Raw genomic sequence first — 20,792 nt, 5'->3', positions numbered from 1 at the left:
GCACCCCAGATTTTTTTCGGCCGAAAAAAGTCGCAGTCGGTTGTCGGAAGCATCATACTAACATGCCGACAATCGGCCGATCGGACGTTGGCCGAAAATTCACGGCCAACAATCGTTGAATGTGTACGAGGCTTTAGGTTGAGGGTTACTGCTGTTTCCTGTTGCCCCCACTGGGTGTCACTGGCAATCAGGGAAATAGTCATTGGGACTGCAGCAGTCTTAAGCTATTGAGCATTTACTGTATGTCCTTTCTGGCAACAACAAGGAGGTTTATGGTCAGATGTGTTTCCAAGTAGGGATGATCGAACTTTTGAAAAGTTCGGTTTTACCAGAACACCCGAACTTCCCAAAAGTTCGGCCCGGATTTCGGAACCCCATTGAAATCAATGGGACCCGAACTTCGGTAATAAAAAAACACAAATTTGAAGCCCTAAAACCCAATAAATGCCCCTAAAAAGTGCCTAGGGTTCTGGGTCATGCCCCAGGGACTATTAATCACACAAAAAAAAGTTCTTAAAAATTGTCTTTTTTGATAGAGAGCCAATTATTGAAAAAAAAAAAGAGATTTTTTGATTTTGTGTCTGGGGGGTCTAAAAAGTGTACATGTGAAGTTTCAGCTCTGTAGCATGTCCAGAAACATAAAAAAAAAGATCGTTTGTATTAGGTCACTTATAGAACAGGGCTATGACTTTGCTATTTTCACACCTTGCCGGTTTTGTAGCAAGCATTTTTTTGGGCATTTTTTGGGGGTTATTGGAGGCAGGCATAACATCAGAACTTCTGTGTAGGGGTATATATACACACACACTTATATGTATTTATACCCATACACATATATAGGTGTGAAAGTAGCAGAACACTATAGTTGCGCTAATGAAATAATTAACACCAATATGGTTACGCTCCTATCACACCTATATATGTGTATGTGTAAAATACATATAAGTATGTGTGTATATATATATATATACCCCTATACAGAAGTTCAGATGTTTTGCCTGCCTCCAAAGAACCCAAAAAAATGCCCAAAAAAAACGCCAGCCCCAAAATAAAACGCCCAGGTGTGTTTTTGCTGCAGGCGTTTTTATGGGCATTTTTTTGGGGGTCTTTGGAGGCAGGCAAAACATCTGAACTTCTGTATAGGGGTATATATACACACACACACTTATATGTATTTTACACATATATAGGTGTGATAGGAGCGTAACCATATTGGTGTTAATTATTTCATTAGCGCAAGTATAGTGTTCTGCTACTTTCACACCTATATATGTGTATGGGTATAAATACATATAAGTGTGTGTGTATATATACCCTTATACAGAAGTTCAGATGTTTTGCCTGCCTCCAAAAAAATGCCCAAAAAAACGCCTGCGCCAAAAAAAAAATGCCCAGGTGTGTTATTGCAGGGTTTTTTTTGGGGCATTTTTTTGGGTTCTTTGGAGGCAGGCATGACATCTCAACTTCTGTATAAGGGTATATATACACACACACTTATATGTATATATACACATACACATATATAGGTGTGAAAGTAACAGAACACTATACTTGCGCTAATGAAATAATTAACACCAATATGTCTCCGCTCCTATCACACCTATATATGTGTATGTGTAAAATACATATAAGTGTGTGTGTATATATACCCCTATACAGAATTTTCAGATGTTTTGCCTGCCTCCAAAGACCCCAAAAAAATGCCCAAAAAAACGCCTGCTGCAAAAACACACCTGGGCATTATTTTTTTTTGGCGCTGGCGTTTTTTTGGGCATTTTTTAGGGTTCTTTTCCCAAGCTATGACTGCAGCTCAACTTTTTTTTTTTTTTCTTATTTTTTGTAAAAATGTGTTTACACTTAGCAAACGCATGTGGCCTAAAAAAAATGCCATGCAACTTGGTTGATGGCTGAGTTAACAAGAGGGCTTTCTTTGTGACTCTGGTCTAAGCACCCCTGAATGTGGTGACAGAGGTACAAGGTTTAGCCACTTCAGGTCCGGAAGGTTTTACCCCCTTATTAACCAGGCCATTTTTTGCAATGCAGCACTGCGTTGATTTAACTGACATTCATGTGGTCTTGTGACCCTGTACCCAAATAAAAATTATGTATTTTTTTCCCCACAAATAGAGATTTCTTTTGGGGGTATTTTATCACCTCTGCATTTTTTTTCTTTTTGCGCTATAAACAAAATATAACCACAATTTTGAAAACAATAAAATATGTAATATGCATCAACTTCAAACACATAAGGCAGAGCATGATCAGGATGAATTAAGATAAAAAATGTCTTAAACAAACACTTAAGGTAAAGATACATGAAACACTGGGTACATTTTGTAAGTACTGGATAACACCAGTTTCGTAAGACACAGGATTGATTTTCTTTTTGTAGCACACCCCACGTAGGAGCTGCAAAATTAGGATTTCCCATTGCTACACAGCCAGGCACACCACATCTTTGCAGGCACTTTAGAGTCAGAGAACAGTCCAGAACTTTGTTTTTGTTATTTATTAGGGGGTTAACAACTCGGATAGGGATGGGAGATTATGTGATGCCCACTTGACTTAAACAAAATCTTCAGGGGCAACTCCCTATTTACAGTCTCTTATATACAGCTTCCTATATACAGCTCCAACTTCTTCAGCTTTCCACCTGCACACACTTTGTTCCTCTCTTCCTCTATACAGCCCCTGTTGGTTCACTCTTGAAGGAAGTGACAGGCCTCTTGTCAGTTCAGTAGAAAGAAGCCCCTTACTGGCAGGAACCCAAAGTCCCTTACAAGTAGCACAATTGGAGTGAAACTGATTCCCTTGTTGCCACTGATCCCAGCACCACTTCTTCAGGCAATGCCAGCCCACCTGGCTACATCTCCCTCCTTCAACAGCCCTCCTGGCTGCCTCTCTACACCAGTCTGGTCGACTGACTCTTCCTCTGCCCACCCAGCGGACTCTCAGGAGACCTCCCAGGGAAAGGATAGAAGACTTAAGCACACCACTGTCTTCAAGAGAGACTGGGTACATGTAACAGTCTCATCCCTTTACTAGTCCCCACAGTGTTGCACTACTCACTCTGTCCTCTCTTTCTCCAGTGCCTCCAGGAAAGCCTCCTCCTTTTGTGCTTCAGACATGATCCTTCCAGCACCAGAGGTAAGACACCTCTCCCAAGACTAGGGGGATTGCCTCAAGGACCACCAACAGCCTCCTCAACACTGCATCTCCATCTTCCATCGATTTCCCTGCTGGCATGGCACCATGTCTATTTATAGGGTAGTCTCAGCCCCCCACTGGCCTACCTCTGGAGATTGGCTGAGGCCCCACAAATATCAATGGCTGCCCCTCCTCACCCCTCACCCTCTAGTTCTAGAAGATTCTACAACCTTCTAGACCAGGGGGGGGTACCAGAGAGAGCTGCCAGCATGAATCATCCAGCCCTAGCCTCTAATAACCCTAACCCAATTCCATGATTCAGGTTATTCCTGGCCAGTAATATGCTTTCCTCCTACACTCACCTCAAGCACATGCTAGATATACCTCAAAAGGCCCAATATATCTTGGACCATACTTCCATAAAGGGCATGTAAGCTTCAGATTAGCCATGAATAGCCAGACTTTTTGCTCTCTGCTTTCTGTCATAGTGCATTTGGCTGTCTTCCTGAGCTTTCTGCATGAATTCTTGGAGTAGTTGAGAGTTTGATTAAAGAAAGGCTAGCTTATCTTGAACAGCGGGCAACTCTGTTTCCAGCGTGATATCTGGTAGGAAGGTATGGTGAAACCCATAGTTAGCCCAAAACAGAGCCTGTTTTGTGGAAGTATGGATTGCCTGGGTATATGCAAATTCTGCATGGGGCAGCAGAGCAGTACAGCACCAGTGTTTGATTATTACACTCTGTCTAGCCATTAATCTGAGGATGGTATGCAGAGGATAAGCAAATTTCATTCTTCAGGGCCATGCACAGTGGCTTCCAAAATCTAGAAGTGAATTGTACAACCCTGTCAGACACAATGTTCCTTGGTACCCCGTGTAGTCGCACTACGTCTTTAAAGAAGGCATGTGCTATCGCTGAAGCTGTAGGAGTGCCAATCATAGCAATAAAGTCCGACATCTTGGACAAAGGATCTATGACCACAAAGATGGAAGTAAACCCCTCATAAGGAGGGAGGTCCATGATGAAGTCCATGGAAATAATATCTAAGTCTAAGTAGGCCCCACAATTTAGATTTGTTTGTGCAAGACCTCACATTATCCTTACAATCCTGACTAAGCTTTGGCCACTGGAAGGAATGCTGGATCAAATTTAATGTCCATATACTGTATGTCCCAAAGTGCCCTGCCCAAGGGTGGTCATGGAAAGTGCTGAACACCAGTGGCCGAAATTCCTGTGGAACAAAGATTTTGTTATTGTGTCACCACATACCTTCTCTTTTCTGGCAAATGCTGCTGTAAGGTTCCGAGCAAAGTGCAGAAGCTTGTTTAATAAAAAACATCAGGTCAGGCTGTATTAATAAAAAATTCCGGGATGACAAGATGGTATCTGATGAAGATGATTCAGGGGTTTTTAGAAAAATACAGGATTAGGCATCTGCCTTGTCATTCTTGGATTCTGGATGATACATGATGTAAAAAGAAAATCTTGAAAAAAAAACAAAGCCCACCTAGCTTGTTGAGGCCTCAGACATATAGTGGACCTAAGGTACTCAAGGTTTTTGTTTTTCCAAAAAAAGTAGAACAGGGTGTGCTGCACATTCCAGTAGGTATCTCCACTCTTCAAATGCTGATTTAATAGCCAGCAATTCCCTGTCACCCACATCATAATTCCTCTCAGATTGGCTCAACTTCGAGTTAAAAAGGCCACAAGGTGCAGTATGGCTTGTGGACAGTGTTGTTGTGACAATACAGCCCATGTTGCTGTTTCAGAGGCATCAACTTCAAACACACAAGGCAGAGCACGATCAGGATGCTGTATAACTGGGATTGAAGTGAAGAGGGCTTTCTACTTGTCAGGATAGAAGGAAAAATGGATGGGTCAAAATATTATCAAATTCTTGCTGCCCTCTACCAGAAAGTTGTCAATGAGAAGAAGGTTTACCTTCCAACATGACAATGAACCAAAGCACACAGCAAAAATGCCCTTTCATGGCCTAGTTAGAGCCCAGACTTAAACCCCATTGAAAATTTGTGGATCGACTTGAAGACTGTAGTCCACAAACGGTCACCATCAAATTTAGCTAAACTTGAGAAGTTCTGCAAAGAAGAGTGGGCAGATATTGCTATCAAAGATATAAAGTCTAGATGAACAAAGTTAGGCTGTAATTAAAGCAAAAGGTGGCTCAACAAAATACTGGCACAAGGGGATGATCCTTTTTCCAACTCAGTTATTCTGCTTTCGATTTTTTTTTTTTTCTGACATGTTGGTGTTATATTTTTTTTTTAAGTAAAAGTAAATACAGCTGGATAAAACAAAAACTGTGTCTGTCTTCATTTCAGGCTAGCCATAAAAGCAATAAAATGTGATTATTTTATAAGGGAGGGATTCTTTTCTTTACCCACTGTGACTACTGATTGGGCTGGTGGATTAGGCAGCACAGCAGTTTGGACTTTGGGCATCATCCATGTCAGTCTAAAAGAGCTCAGATCACCATTCTCAAAGCCGGCAAACTAATTGGATGGCGAGTTGCACCAGGTCTTCCAGAGATTCAGGTGCCACAACCTGAGCAAATTAGTCTTTCAAAACATCTGATAAGCCCAAGCAATACTGATACTTTAGAACAGCATCATTCCAGCTGTCCATCTGTGAAATGCGCAGGTATAGTCTTCCACCAGTCACTGACTCTGTTGAAGTGCATGTACTGTAACTGTGTGTTAAAGATCATTGTAAAGTTGAGCCATTGATTCAAAAAATGTTGCTACTGAATTAAGGATAGGATTGAATAGTTCCAAGCAGGTGGTGTGCCAATAACTGGGCCTCATCGGTCAGCAAGGAGATAATGAACACCACCTTTACTGATTCCCATGAGTAAGTGCGGGATTACAAAACAAAGTACAGTTCACATGCATTTTCATATGCACATTTCCTCTGATTGCCTAAAAAGCATTAAGGGGTTAGCACCTGAAGTTCTGGTGGTGATATAACTACAGTAGGAGGCAACGGTTGAGAGTTCCTATAAGTGAAAGCTGGCACAGCTGCACTTCTTGCTGGGCCAGGAGCCGAGGTGATAGCAGTGGCAGACAGGTTCTGTATCCGTCCTTCAAAGTGGAAGTATCCCTCCTGCAAATTCTGCATAGCTTGGGTCAGAGCTGTAATTTGTTGGCCTCAGACATGGCTGGATATTTGTGGGGTACCTTGGTTGGTGGCTGAGTTGATGAGAGAGCTTCCCTTGCGGCTCTGCTTCTGAGACCTCCTGAATGTGGTGACAGAGGTTCAAGACTCAAAAAAATGGGTGCCAGTAGCTTGGTAGCAGGTGACTGCCACGGTCAGAGATGTAGTCAAGGTGCGCTAGGGTCATACATGGTGAGGCAGCAGCATGGTCAGAAAGCAGGCCGAGGTCAGTACCAGGGAAGCAGGCAGAGATTAGTCAGAGGCAAGCTGAGGTCAGTATCCAGAATCGACAGAGCAAGGTCAGGAGCAAGCTGGGACAGCAATGGAAAATCAGTCAGCAAAGCAGGAACACAGGAACAAGGATCACTGGAAAGCTGAAGAACATCACACACTAGGCTCTCCGTTAAATAGGCAGCTTGGCGTCAATGCATGTAGACGTGCATCAAAATAGTCGCTTACAAAAACTCTGTATAAAATAATACAGTAGTAATATGGTAAGCCCCTGCGCTTAGGACAATCCGCTAAAACCTACCTAACTGCTGCTACTTAAACATAAACATATTGGAACAGAGAATTCTCATATGTACCCAAAGATCATAGGTGCCACATCAAAGAAAACAGTAGCGCAATAAATATTAATTGTGATACACACAATAAAGTGCTAGAAAACATAAAATAAATATGTATATTCAATAAAAACGTATTTTATTGTATAAAACAAAGTCCTTATAAAAGTCCATATAATAACTCATTAGCACTGCATGTATGCTTTGAAACCCGGGCCATGATCCTTGTCCATGATAGTGGATAGGCATGGAAGTCTGGTGAGTCCTGGCATTCCCTTGGAAGGAGGAGAAGGTTTGGCAAAGTCTGGAGCCCTGTTTCTGGAGGAGGCCTGTACCCTGTGAGTCCCTGTGAGAAAATGACTAATGTGACTGGTGCCCATAATTGTCTTGACTATCTCCAATGTGGCTTTGGCCCCACTCTGGGGTAATGTCAGCCCTCTCCCTTACCTGGAGGCAAGTTATCCTCTACCCTAGGCAGAAGGGGCACTAAATTTTATATATCTATAATTAAATATATTTTTTTTTTCAATGTTATAATGGAGTAGACACATCAATATAAATATACAGTATATGTGTAGGCAGGTACTGGTGGATCAGCCCCTTTTAAAACTTTTAGACTGCTAATTTGGAACAACAAACTCAGACATGTCTGCTACCACTCCATGGGTGTCATATGCCATTCCCTTATTGGGCAGCATTGGGTTAGGAGAAAGTGCTGCTGAAGAAGATTGCAGGAGAGGTAGTTTTGCTGAATAGCAGTGGTGTTACCCAAATGCTAAAAAGGACTACATTTCCCAGGAGGCCATGGTACCAGAAGCAGGAGTGGAGGGATCCATAGTGCACTGCTAAAAACATGTTTGGGGCAAATAGCGCCAGCACATTGAAGAGTACAGACCTCTGGGATAGCCTGTCCAGCTAACCAGGGACTCTGCTAGGTGCAGACCTGTGTAGCAGTAAGAGAACATTGCTGCACCTGCTGCTCATCGGTTCCAGAGAAAGCAAGCTAGTTTGCCAGTCATCATCAGCAATTCTTGTGTGGGTTTGCCGGAACTTAAGTAATCGATCTATGAGGGGCCTCTCCTCCATAAGTAGTCAATGCTGAAGTACAGAACTTGTAAAAGGGTTCTTAACCCATTTTATATACTGTATGGCAGGAACTAAGTCTCATAACTGCCCACTGTTGCCATACTCCCTACCCCCCCCCCCTGGGTTAATGTCCACCACATGTGAACCATCTTAAACTGAGATCCTAACATCCACTCGGGATTACCCTACTATTCTGAACTGACTCTATATTGGGTTAGCTACCGTTCGTTCTTCTTGATTACTCTACACCACTACAAAGCACCCCTGAACCTCATTGTACTTTAAACTGAATGCAGGTTGTGCCATCTACTCATTACTACCAGTGCACCACCGTTAAAGGGCCCCAATGATAGCTGGCAGAAGAAACCATCCCGAGACTGCCCCTATCTTACTTAGTTTAGCTACAATTTCACCATCCATGGTCTATTTGTGGCTGTAAGACCCTAGGAAATCCTGCATCTCAGGGATCTTTTTTTTGTTTAAGCTGACTTGGGTAGATAGTGAAGGTGTAGGCCTCTGGTTATTGCACATGAGTGATTCTGTATAAATCCACCCTTAAACCTGTATAGTGTACCACCCTTTTATATCCTATTTGTTCTGTTGCCTATTTTATGGTAAAAAAAAAAAAAAAAAATCTATAAGCTTCTAGCCTTAATATATGAGATTTACTCTTCAACTGTGTTATTGTCCCTTTTCTTCAGACAGGGTTGTTGCTAAACCTTAAATTGTGTGAATTTACTGGGTGTGTCAGAGTGGTCGAGGTATCAACATAGTCGAGACTAGTATCAGAAGACCCATTGAACTAGTGGCTCCTTCAGGGGTTGCGCTATACATGTGTAGAGATGGTGATTTCTCCATACTTAGGGTGATCACAGAATACCACTGACATGACTCATGTTATTCTATAAACTCTTTGTGTATGGAACATGAATCATATCAGAAGAGAGTGTGAGGCCAGCATCAGCATTTCTAGTGATTGGATGGGATGATTGTTATCTGATATTTAATTTATCTCTATTGACAATAGTTCTGTACTCATAGGAAGTAATAGGAAGATCCACTGACACTGAATAGGGGATGTGCAGTGATAGGGAGATCCTCTAAAACAGAATAGTGGAAGTAAAGTAATGGAAAGACCCAACACTGAATAGCAGATGGATGTGCAGCAATGACTGATAGGGAGCTTGGCTCTGATTTCTCATTGTAGTAAGATCAGATTCCCTCATACAGTATAAGCTCCTAAGATATCATCTATTTTACTGGTTACAAGGCAAAGCAAAATATCAGATATTAACAAGGTTTTAGAAGAACATTATACCATGGCTGATAACAGAGTGGATCCAAGAATTACACAACTGTCTGGGATTGGCTATGTGTAATTTTCATTACAAGATCAAGACCATCACTCAGTCCTGGTGCAGTATACTCACCACAGTTCCTCTATCCGGCTTGTTGTCAGAGCTGCCATCAGATCACTGAAATGAGGACCCTCCAGATTATTAGCAGACAAGTTCAGTTTCCTCAGTGTCTGGTTATTTCTTATTCCAGATGCCAGGTGGGAGCACGAACTGTCTGTCAGGTGATTATCATACAAACTGTAGAAGAAGAGAAGAATGTTACCATAAAAAATAATAATAATAATTCTCCACCTGCAAAGAATGCAACTATTCTGTACATCAATGGAACTCATTTCTCTTTAAAACCTATAATAGTTCAGTTTATAAAACTCCAGTAAATATAATTTTATTTGAAAAAAACAAATTCACACCCCTCTCCCGACATCCACCAGGAATTGTGACAGCGGTCATCCTCGCATGCAGCTGAAAACGCCGACATGAATATCCATACCATGAATATCCATACCTTGAGCTGGCTGGCGTCCTGTCATCCTTGGTTTTTGTGTGCTCAGTGATGCCTACAGCCTTACACTGATCACAGCTGCTTGGTCTCAGGTGTATCCTATCCATGCTGTTTCATGCAAGCTTTAATGTAAGTGTGCTGCTTTTTTTAGTGATGAAGTGAATTAATATTGATACTGATCTCTGTTTGTTTTCTTCTGTAATGATAATGAGATCTGATAACCCAAGAATGTGTGCAGAAAATGAGAACATCATGTTGAACAGAAGGCAGTAAGTGACAAAATGGCCAGCGTAAATCTTATGTCTGGGTGGACTGCCAGAGATGGGGAGAAACTTCATATCACCTCCACTGGAACACAGCTGAGCTTAAGCCACATTGACAGAGAAGGTGAAAACTTTATTAAGCCTCGGGACAGATTAAGGCACCATTGACAGAAAACAACCACAAGCTAGAAACAAAGCAGAGCTGTCATAAACCTCCATTAACCTCCCTGGCGGTATGATTCTTTTGGATTTTAGGTGCTGAAAGCGGTACCATTATTTTGCATGTAATTCTTGTGAATGAGCAGCCCAAACCAACTGTATACATTTATTATATATATATATTATATATATATATATGTGTGTTCAATATTATTTAACCCCCAATGCTGTAAAGGGTTTTAGGGAATTTAGTGTACATTTGTAATTGTATTCAGAATGAAATCCTACAAGGACGTCTTAAAGAACCATATGCAACTAAAATTACATCAATTGGTTTTGTAATACAGTAGTAAATGTTTCTTTTGTGAATTCTTCATTGACACAATTATTCAACCCCTTAACCACTTGCCGACTGCCTAACGCCGATCTACGTCGGCAGTCAGCCCCTCACAGGCAAAGTGACGTAGGGCTACGTCACTAGCTTGTGAGGGTCTAGGGAGCGAGCGCGCGCCCCCGGAGGCGCGCTCCCGCTCCCGCGTGGTCACGGACCCCCCCGCGCGTGTGACCGGCGGACCCGATGTCCGCCGGTCACTCGGCGATCGGCGGGGGAGAGGGAGAATGTCAGGCAGCTTGTGTAAACAAGCCACCTGTCATTCTCCTTGCTGTTAGGATACTGATCACTCGGATCTAGTATGTAGATCCGTTGATCAGTGTCCATACAGCTCAAGCCCCAGCCAATCACAGTAGAAAGCACGCCCCTAGGGATACACACAGCCCCTCCCTCCCAAATAAAGTTAACCCCTTCACTACCAGTGTATTTTTACAGTAACAGTGCATATATATAGCACTGATTACTGTAGAAATGTCACTGGTAACCCCAAAAGTGTCAAAAATGTCAGTCAAGGGTCCGATCTGTCCGCCCCAATGTCGCAGTACCGCAAAAAAAATCGCAGATCGCCGCCATTACACGTTAAAAAAAAAACAACAAAAATGACAGAAATCTTTCCCTTTGTTAGTAAACGCGATAACTTTTGCGCAAACCAATGAAAATACGCTTTTTGCGATTTTTTTTACCAAACATAGGTAGCATAAAACAAATTGGCCGAAAAAGTAAAAAAATTTTGATTTTTAAATTTTTTTTTGGGGAATTTCATATAAAAAAATGTGAAAAATATTGCTATTTTTGCAAAATTGACGCTCTTTTTTTGTTTATAGCGCGTGATCAAAAAATCGCACAGGTGATCAAATACCACCAAAAGAAAGCTCTGTTTGTGGGAAAAAAAGGACGCCAAATTCGTTTAGGTACAGCGTCGCACGACCGCGCAATTGTCCGTTAAAGTCACGCAGTGCCGAATCGCAAAATACCCCCTGGTCGGAATGGGGGTAAAATCTTCCGGGGCTTAAGTGGTTAAAGGCTACCACTCTGAAGAACAAAGGTTCATTGAAGTGTTTTCAATCAGGTATTGAAAACACCTGTGGATGTCAGGGAGCAGCAATAAAGCCTAATAAGCACAAATTAGGCAGCTTTAAAATGACTGTGATACTCAGCTCCTTCTAGACATTTACTGGTGTGGTCACAAACATGGTGAAGTCAAGAGAATGGTACAGGAAGACAAGAGAAGAGGTGATTACTCTTCACAGGAAGGGCAATGGCTATAAGAAGATTGCAAAGATGTTAAACATACCAAGAGACACCATAGGAAGCATCATTCGCAAATTCAAGGCAAAGGGCACTGTTGAAACGCTACCTGGTCGTGGCAGTAAAGAAGATGCTGACTTCGATTGCTGTGCTCTACCTGAAGCGTAGAGTGGAGAAAAGTTCCCGTGTGACTGCTGAGGAACTGAGAAAAGATTTGTCAGATGTGGGTACTGAAGTTTCTGCTCAGACAATACGGCGCACACTGCGTAATGAAGGCCCCCATGCCAGAACTCCCAGGCGCACCCCCTTGCTGTCTCCAAAGAATAAGAAGAGTCGACTGCAGTATGCCAAAAGTCACGTGGACAAACCAAAGAAGTTTTGGGATAGTGTTCTGTGGACTGATGAAACAAAATTAGAACTGTTTGGGCCCATGGATCAACGCTATGTTTGGAGGAGGAAGAACAAGGCCTATGAAGAAAAGAACACCTTGCCTACTGTGAAGCATGGCGGGGGGTCAATCATGCTTTGGGGCTGTTTTGCTTCTGCAGGTACAGGGAAGCTTCAGCGTGTGCAAGGTACCATGAATTCTCTTCAGTACCAGGAGATATTGGATGACAATGTGATGCAGTCCGTCACAAACCTGAGGCTTGGGAGACGTTGGACCTTTCAACAGGACAATGATCCCAAGCATACCTCCAAGTCCACTAGAGCATGGTTGCAGATTAAAGGCTGGAACATTTTGGAGTGGCCATCACAGTCACCAGACTTAAATCCGATTGAGAACCTCTGGTGGGACTTAAAGAAAGCAGTTGCAGTGCACAAGCCTAAGAATGTGACTGAACTGGAGGCTTTTGCCCATGACGAATGGGCGAAGATACCCGTAGATCGCTGCAAGACACTTGTGTCAAGCTATGCTTCACATTTAAAAGCTGTTATAACTGTAAAAGGATGTTGTACTAAGTACTAAGATTGAATGTCACTTGGGGGTTGAATAAAACTGATAATGATGTGAGCACAGAAAAGACATTTGTGGTTATTTCATTATAAATGTTATGTTATATTTGTCTGACCTACACATGCCTCTTTGATTTAATTGTAAGCAGGATGACTAAATGATCAAAATCAATGTCAAACTGGCCAAAACAATCAATTTCAGTGGGGGTTGAATAATTTTGAACACAACTGTATATATAATGTATACAGTTAATTTGGGCTGGTTTGGGTTTTACATAAAAAGTACGGTAAAACTGCAGGAAAGAGCACTGGGGGGGCAAACTAATGTGATTTTTTTTTTATTTTGAATGATATCAGTGTGTTTGGTGTGTTTTTACATTTGAATTTACCGCCGGTTCCACCCCCCTGCGAACGTCGCGTCGCAGGAGACAGAAGCCGGGGCATGGAGACGATCGGGAGGAAGATCCGCCGCGAGATACCGCCGAGACACATCGCTAGATCCCGGTGACAAGGTATGTAACCTCTTTTACAGGATCCAGCGATGCTTGTGGCGCTACACCGAGTGTGGCTCGGGGTTACCGCTTTTGGCTCTGAAATGTAACCCCGAGCCACGTTCGGGAATACCGCTAAGAAAGTTAACCCAAATCTTAAACACTGCTAATGGAGTTATATAGTAAATTCCTGGTCATAAATACAGTAGCTGTAAACAGTTTAGTGAAGGATACACCCAGTGACCTATAATGACATACTGAGTTAAAGTGTTACTAAACCCACAATAGTAAAATCAGTCTGTATATACAGTAAAGCATTGTGGAAAAAGCTGTTTCATCCTGTCTTCTCTGACTCCCTCCTCCTTCCACTGTCCTCAATATATTTCCTGATAACACAGAGTCAGGGGACAGGCTGCACATTCTCAGTTTGGTGTGTATTGCTAGAGAGTTTTTTCTTCTTGGGAGGGTGCATGTGATCAGTACAGGGCCAATCAGTACTGTCCAGAAAGAGGGTCAGGGGTCCTTCATCCTGATAGGACAGTCAGTGCAGACTGAAAACTCCTCCTACAAGCTTTAACCAGACATTCATAGAAGTCACAAGACTCCTGCAGTATATAGTGTTGATGAGAAAATGTATTAAGCTGGATATATTTACTAAAAAAAAATTTGCATTTCCATGTTCTGTGTAATGTGGGAGACCAGTTATAGTAAATGCAGTGTTCTGGGTTTAGAAACACGTTAAGTTTCATACAATTTCCATAAAACTTGCTATGGAGTTATATTCATAAAAAAATTTACACTGATGTATGAGAAGATGCCATTTAGTTAGACACTAAACATGATAGAGATACAATGTCCAGCAAGCAAACGGATCACATTAGATCTTTTAACCAATGCATCATAATAAAATGTGTGCCCCAAGTGTACACGTCTTCCTCCTGAACCATACGAGGCCACATTTCCTCAACTTTTGTAAATATATAGTGATGACATGGAGGGGTACCTCGCCAGGGGGGGGGGGGGGGGTTGTCCCCATGCTGATAAGGACAAGACCTCTTCCCCACACCTGGCCCAGTGGTTATGTGGGATTTTCAGGTGGTGGTGGTGTTATCAGAATTTGGAAGCTTCTTTTAAAATAAAGGGTACCCCTGTGAATGAGTAGGGGGTATGTAATGCCCCAAAAAAAGGTAAATATACACACACATTTTGACATCCTGTAATATAAATTCGAAAAAATAAAAAATAAAAAATCTCCCAAAATGTAAATCCATTATCAATCACATCCTCCAGCAATGTAGATCCTAGTCAGTCATGATGAAGGATTCCCACCAACTCATGGAAAGAAACAAATCCCACCAACCAATGGGCACATCTAATTCTGTCACTAAACTTGCTGCAAATTACGGTACATTCTCTGCTCCCTCTGTAAACAAAGGGGCAGGGTATACCCAGTGACATCACTGACCAAATTGGAAATGGTGATGATGTCAGTCGTATCCCCTGCCCCTTGTTTTCATGGGCTAGGATACCTGGTTCAAAATTGACTGGGGCTGGATGACATCACTGGTTACCAAGGACATGAAGGGTGCTGGCACCTACTGCTTCCTTATCAAACATTGACAGAAAGCTGTCATATAAAGTAGTAAAATAAATGCTGCTACTATATACAATGTTTGGCTCCTGCCAAATGAGCAAAACGTTTGGTGTTTGGAAGAATGCCCAAACAGACACAAGTCGCTCCGACTTAGAAAAAGGGTCCTGTACTACTTTGGGGTGACCTCGGAGCGACTTGCATAGACTTCCATTATGTGAAGTCCCTGCAAGTCGCGCCGAAGTCGCGGTGCACAGCGGTGCACGCGACTTCACAGGTCGCCCCCCGAAGTCGTGTCGCCTCAGTGTGAACCGGCTCTTAGTCTGACCTGAGCACTCATTAGTCCAAAGCTTGGCATTTGCTTTCTGACTTAGTGCGACTGCAGCTACAGTCATCAGAATCCTGGGTTGTAGGCACCATCTTGGCTGATGCACATGCAAGCCCTTTGCAATAGTTTTAGATTTTTTGGCTTTTAGCATGATAAACATGTCTGCAAATAGAAAATGCTGCTTTCTTATGGCTGAAATGCCATTTATGCTCCTGTTGAATCCAGCATAAGTCAAAGTAAGCAGCATCAGCTACTGTGTGCAAACAACCCCTATCCAGATATTCACTTTAAAAGGCAACTAAACCCAATAACAAAAACAAAGTATATTGTAGACGTGTGTGATTTGTTTGGTTATGAATGAAAATGTGGACAACATTTTTGTTATTTAAATGCATTTGAATTTCCGAATCACAACAGTAATGAATTTCAACTAATCCAAAATAAATTATAATGAAGCAAAACAATGTAATGAAATAATCCAAATTCAAAATCGAAACATATTGCAATAAATACAGTAAGGCTCCATTCACACCTAGGCGATTTGAATCGCTGAGATTTGCCGTGACTGCATAGCAAATTATCACGCGGCAATTGCTGCAAAATTACACCGAGATTGGGGTGCCATTAAAAAGTAATGGCATCGCAAACATTTGCCGCGACTTGAAAATGCCTAGGTGTAAAAGGGAAATAAGATGATGAATCCTACTTAGGCTGCTTTAAAATATGGAATAGAAAAAAAAAATAGAATATAATTGAACTGAAAGAAATAGAATACATTAAAATAGAATATATATAAAAAAGGGGGTGTGTCCTGGACGTGAGACCGAGCGGACGTTTTTTCCTACAGAGCTCCGCTGCCGACCCTGCATCTTTGCGGATATCTCCGCCATCCTAACATCCACGGCCACAATTCCACCTCGGCTGGATTACCCGATTACCCACGCATCGATAGAGGCCACTCTTGCCGGGATTCGAGCGGGTTAACCGCACGGCCGTTCGCGGCCTACCTCTGGGACTGAAGCCGCGGCCTCGAGTACCGCACGGCGGCCGTACCCGGAAGTGGTATCGGGTGAGTCCGCAACGGCTATAGGCCACATGTAAAAGCCTGCAACATCGGACTTCACATCCATGGCCTACCTGCAACACTGCTGCCCGTACATCCACCAGAGCTCAGTGTAGTGCACCCGGGACTAACATCCAGAACGGAGGTAGGCCACGCAACACATTACAGTTTGAGATACTCCAGTTAGCAGCCCTCCACCGTTGATACCTGGTTCTTACTCTCCCGGGACCCCACAAGCCACGTACCGGCGCCTTACCCCTAAATTCCAGCCGCCATCTTGGCCTGGGCCTGGTGCCGCTTTGCAGCCCCAATAACCTGCCGGGCACACCAACTCAGGCCCCGCTGGTTCTAATGCAAATTAAGACCTCCAAGGGAGGGCGATCATATCCAGCTCTGTAAGGGAACCTTGAGTGGGTCAATTCCTTCTTACCCTCCTCCCACGATTGTACCCTACGGACAGCAGGCCCCGATATAGTTCCTAGTGGGGGCTCAACCAGTGCAAACTCCATCCACTACTATACGGACTCCACAACACATTAAAGTGCTCCAGCAGCTCCACACAATCCGGCCAGACTCTTTTTGAACAGATAAAAGGTCAATCGGTGGAGCGCGGGGCTTGCGGCTTAGTCGCCGTCCGTGACCTCGGCCTTTCCTGAAGAGGAGCGCACAATCGCACATACAGGTCCTGATGGGGCCGAAGCCAAGGCTCTAAGACCCTCAATTCACCTCCAGGCATCCCTCACTAATGTTACCTCCCCCTGCCTCACTTGGGCACCTCACCTGCGACCCAGTAGTTCCTTATAGACTGCACCATCTGCCACATCAACAGAACCAGTGGATACAACCCTGCTGCAGGCAGCCTGCTCACCTTTCCCAAGCACAGCCCCACCTCATATAAGAGACACTGGACATTTATTTCACACATTGTCACAGTTATTCACGCCCTCTAAGTTGGACTAATCGTGTCCCATTGCTTGGCTAGTTCTCATGAGCACTGCACAGGTGACTCAATAATACAGGAACCCATTTACTGGCAGTACACTTTATTACTGTTAAGTAACCTATGACTCTTTTATTTCTATACAAGATGAGGAGGAACGTGGCTTGTCGCACGAACGGAATGGCTGCTTGCTAGAGCAGCTCCGCCGGCGGCTCTCCTACTCCACAGCTATACAGCTTGTTTTTTTTTCATAATAATCTGCTCCTGAAATGGGCAAGCTCTCGAAACCCGGAATACACCCAAAACAACTACGGTCTGGAAAATCAGAGGGAAGCAAGATTATACCCGATCTGTTCAAGACTCAGTCTCAGTGCAAAAGAAACATGGCGAATTCCAAGATGGCTCAGATACCGGCCCCAACAGGGGAGGAAGAAGATGATCTAGAATCACTGGCCGCTTCAGAAGATCTGGGAGGTGAGTGTGCTAGACCGGACCGTACATTAACTTTCAATGACATGACTGCCATCGCAGCAGACATCAAGGGGTCGTTTGCTGCAGCACTAATTGACCTTAAGACTGACATTATGGGCATTAAGGAACAAATGGCAATAGGGGAAAAAGCTGGTAAATCAAGGGACAGAGCCATACAGCGGCTTGAGGAGGTGACTAGCTCACACTCATCACACCTAATAATGATGAATCGTCAACTGGAGGACCTGGATAACAGGGGTAGACGAAATAACATTAGGGTGAGAGGAGTACCAGAAGATGTTGATAATGATCGATTAAAACCCGCTCTGTGCTCTATCTTCAACGGCCTTTTAAGCAGACCCGCAGAATCCCCAATTGATTTTGACAGGGCACACAGAGCCCTTAGGCCTAAAGCACCCGATAATACCCCGCCTCGTGACATTATATGTTGTCTGAGCAGTCATCCCCTGAAAGAGGAGATTCTAAAACAGGCCCGCCAAAATGATCAGATCATTTTTAATGAGCAACCGATCCTCCTATTCCAAGATCTGTCACCTATCACACTAAAAAATAGAAGGGCACTGAAACCACTACTGGAAATTCTGCAGGCAAAACATATTCCATATCGCTGGAAGTTTCCTTTTGCCCTGCAGGCCAGTTCGGGGGCAGACAATATATGCTCAAAACCCCGGATGATTTGCCAGCCTTTTGTGACTCTCTACACCTTGAACCAATCTCTCTTCCAGATTGGTACGCTGAGTTTTTGCTCCCCCCAGATCCCATGGGTAACCAAAGATCTCCTAACCCCTCTCCAGCACGAACCCCAGGCGGGAAAACTGGAAAGAGACAAAAATGTTGTGATCCCGGAAAACTATTTTCATCTCCACCAAGGACACCGAGAATGAGAGATCATAAGTGACCGTATTGAAAGAGCTTTATCAATTTCTTCTGCTCATATGGCCGCATTCTTGATATGTAACGATTAATAGTGCTTGACCGAATTGTTGCATTCATACCCACATTGGAAGAAGATGACTTTCCCTCGCCTTGAGTTCAATTTTGTTCCTAGAACTAGATATCTATACTCAAAGATATAACTTAAATTGTTTGGGAGTAATGATCTGTGAGAAGTTGAGACACATTTGCACTTAATCTTTATCTTGCTGCTGCGGAGTTTACATGCCACTACTCTTCTTTGTCCCATGGTGATTGGTCATTAAAAACAGGGTCATGATTACCATGGCAAAGAGAACGAAAACATTGCACCGGAAAACTTTTCTTAAGATATCATCACTATTTCTTATTGCCAATGTTAATACTGTAGGTTAATTGACCATATACATCTATCTAAACTATAAGAAATGACTTTTATAGCTGCTGACTGCTAGAGCGGTAAAACGCCACAAGAGGGCAGCAGATATTATACTAACACAATGCAGTCAGAATTAACATTGAATTAAGTTTTCGGTCCTTAGGTACCATTCGTGTGGCTGTGTTGGACTCTGCAGTAAAGTTGTACGCTGACATACACTCCTATGAACACTCTGGTTCGTATACAATTGTTACTGATAGGTGTTTTCCAGTTTTTCAGTCATATTTGAAATTATAGTTTCCTTTCTCTGGTGTAAAAACCCCCTTTGTTCTGCTCAAGTGGGCAAAGTGACAAGTGATCTATGGCAGACATCTATACAGGGAAATGTCACTGCTAGATCTAATGTTGGGAAATCCCTTACTAAGTACTGGATATAAGATCCATGTATTCATATCTCTGTCATAATGCATACACGAGCATCTACAACGGAAAATTACCATTGTATTCATATTAAGACGTGGCCTCACAGGAGCTTACAGACAAGGGTACCGAAATGTGAGTTTACCTTTTTTCTCAGTTACCAATCTTCCCATTGAAAGTACCCAAATTCTTGTTAACAAGCTGTAAGTACTTTAAAGGTATGCTTCCTGAAGTATACCTGGTTTCATTGTTTAATGTTATTCTTTTTCATGGAGTGGGAGGGCCGCCTGGAATGACTGATTTATATATAGAACTTGATACATTTGGGAAAATTATTTCTGTTCCACTTTCCTGGATTATTTTCCCTTTTGGATGAAGTGGTCGTTCTGGGGTGTGCCGACCATTTTTTCCCCGGATAGAGGCTGGCAGATTGTTCACCATTTCTAAGGTGTAACAAGAGCCATCTTGTACTATTGTAGCCTCTGAAACTATATCTTCCATCTGGACTAGTTAGTCACAGGTGGTCGTTGTTACCTATTTGGTGTCTTTTTTCTTTACTTCTCTCGAACTTCACTCTCTTCTCTTCTCTGCTTCTTCCTTTACCCTCATCCCACCCCTCCCCCCCCCTTTTTTTTTTTTTTTTCCTCTCCCCTTGAATATTGCAAAATGGCCTATTCACGACTAAACAAGGTGTCTTTCATTATATCTCATAACGTAAATGGCCTTAACATCCCAGAAAAAAGAAGTCGCCTATTGTATGAACTTAAAAAATCTAAAGCCCAAATTGTCTACTTACAGGAAACACACTTCCGAAGCTCCAACATACCCAAATTAAACACTAGATAGTATCCCAAGGTTTTCCACGCAACCAATACCCAAGCTAAAACAAAATAAGTGACAATCCTGCTCCACAAGAACTTCAAATTTAAACTAGACGAACAGATATCAGATCCTGATGGTAGATATCTGTTCTTGATAGGAACCCTTAACGGAAACCCGATGACGTTGGCGAATGTCTACTTTCCAAATACAGCACACATCACATTCTGTAATTTGATCATAGATGAACTTAAAAAACATGCAAAAGGATGCATAATACTAGGAGGGGATTTTAACATACCTCTAGACCCATTACAAGACACATCCTCGGGTAAATCTTGTATCTCATACAAAATCATCAAAAAAATTAAAACACTCCTCAGATCCCTAACACTTATCGACTCATGGAGAGCGCTTAACCCGACAGTAAAAGATTACACATTCTACTCACATAGGCATTATTTCCTTCTCGGACCATGCTCCAGTTGCCATTTCACTTCTACTGGACACACC

The 20,792-nt window shown here is 42.8% G+C and overlaps 1 protein-coding gene across 1 annotated transcript in view; it reads right to left on the bottom strand.

The window, feature by feature from the left end:
* Positions 1–20,792, bottom strand: part of LOC309569711 (NACHT, LRR and PYD domains-containing protein 12-like) — a 1,096,074-nt gene that overhangs the window by 32,545 nt on the left and 1,042,737 nt on the right. Inside the window, exon 10 of the mRNA XM_082275674.1 lies at positions 9,400–9,564. Coding sequence (XP_082131800.1) covers positions 9,400–9,564 — 165 coding nt within the window. The remainder of the gene's footprint in view (positions 1–9,399; positions 9,565–20,792) is intronic.

The sequence above is a fragment of the Pelophylax lessonae genome, assembly GCF_965119305.1.
Source record: "Pelophylax lessonae genome assembly, chromosome: 13".
NCBI classification, from domain to species: Eukaryota; Metazoa; Chordata; class Amphibia; order Anura; family Ranidae; genus Pelophylax; species Pelophylax lessonae.
Note: the sequence above shows the minus strand (reverse complement) of the source record. Positions and strands in the feature narration are given on the sequence as shown.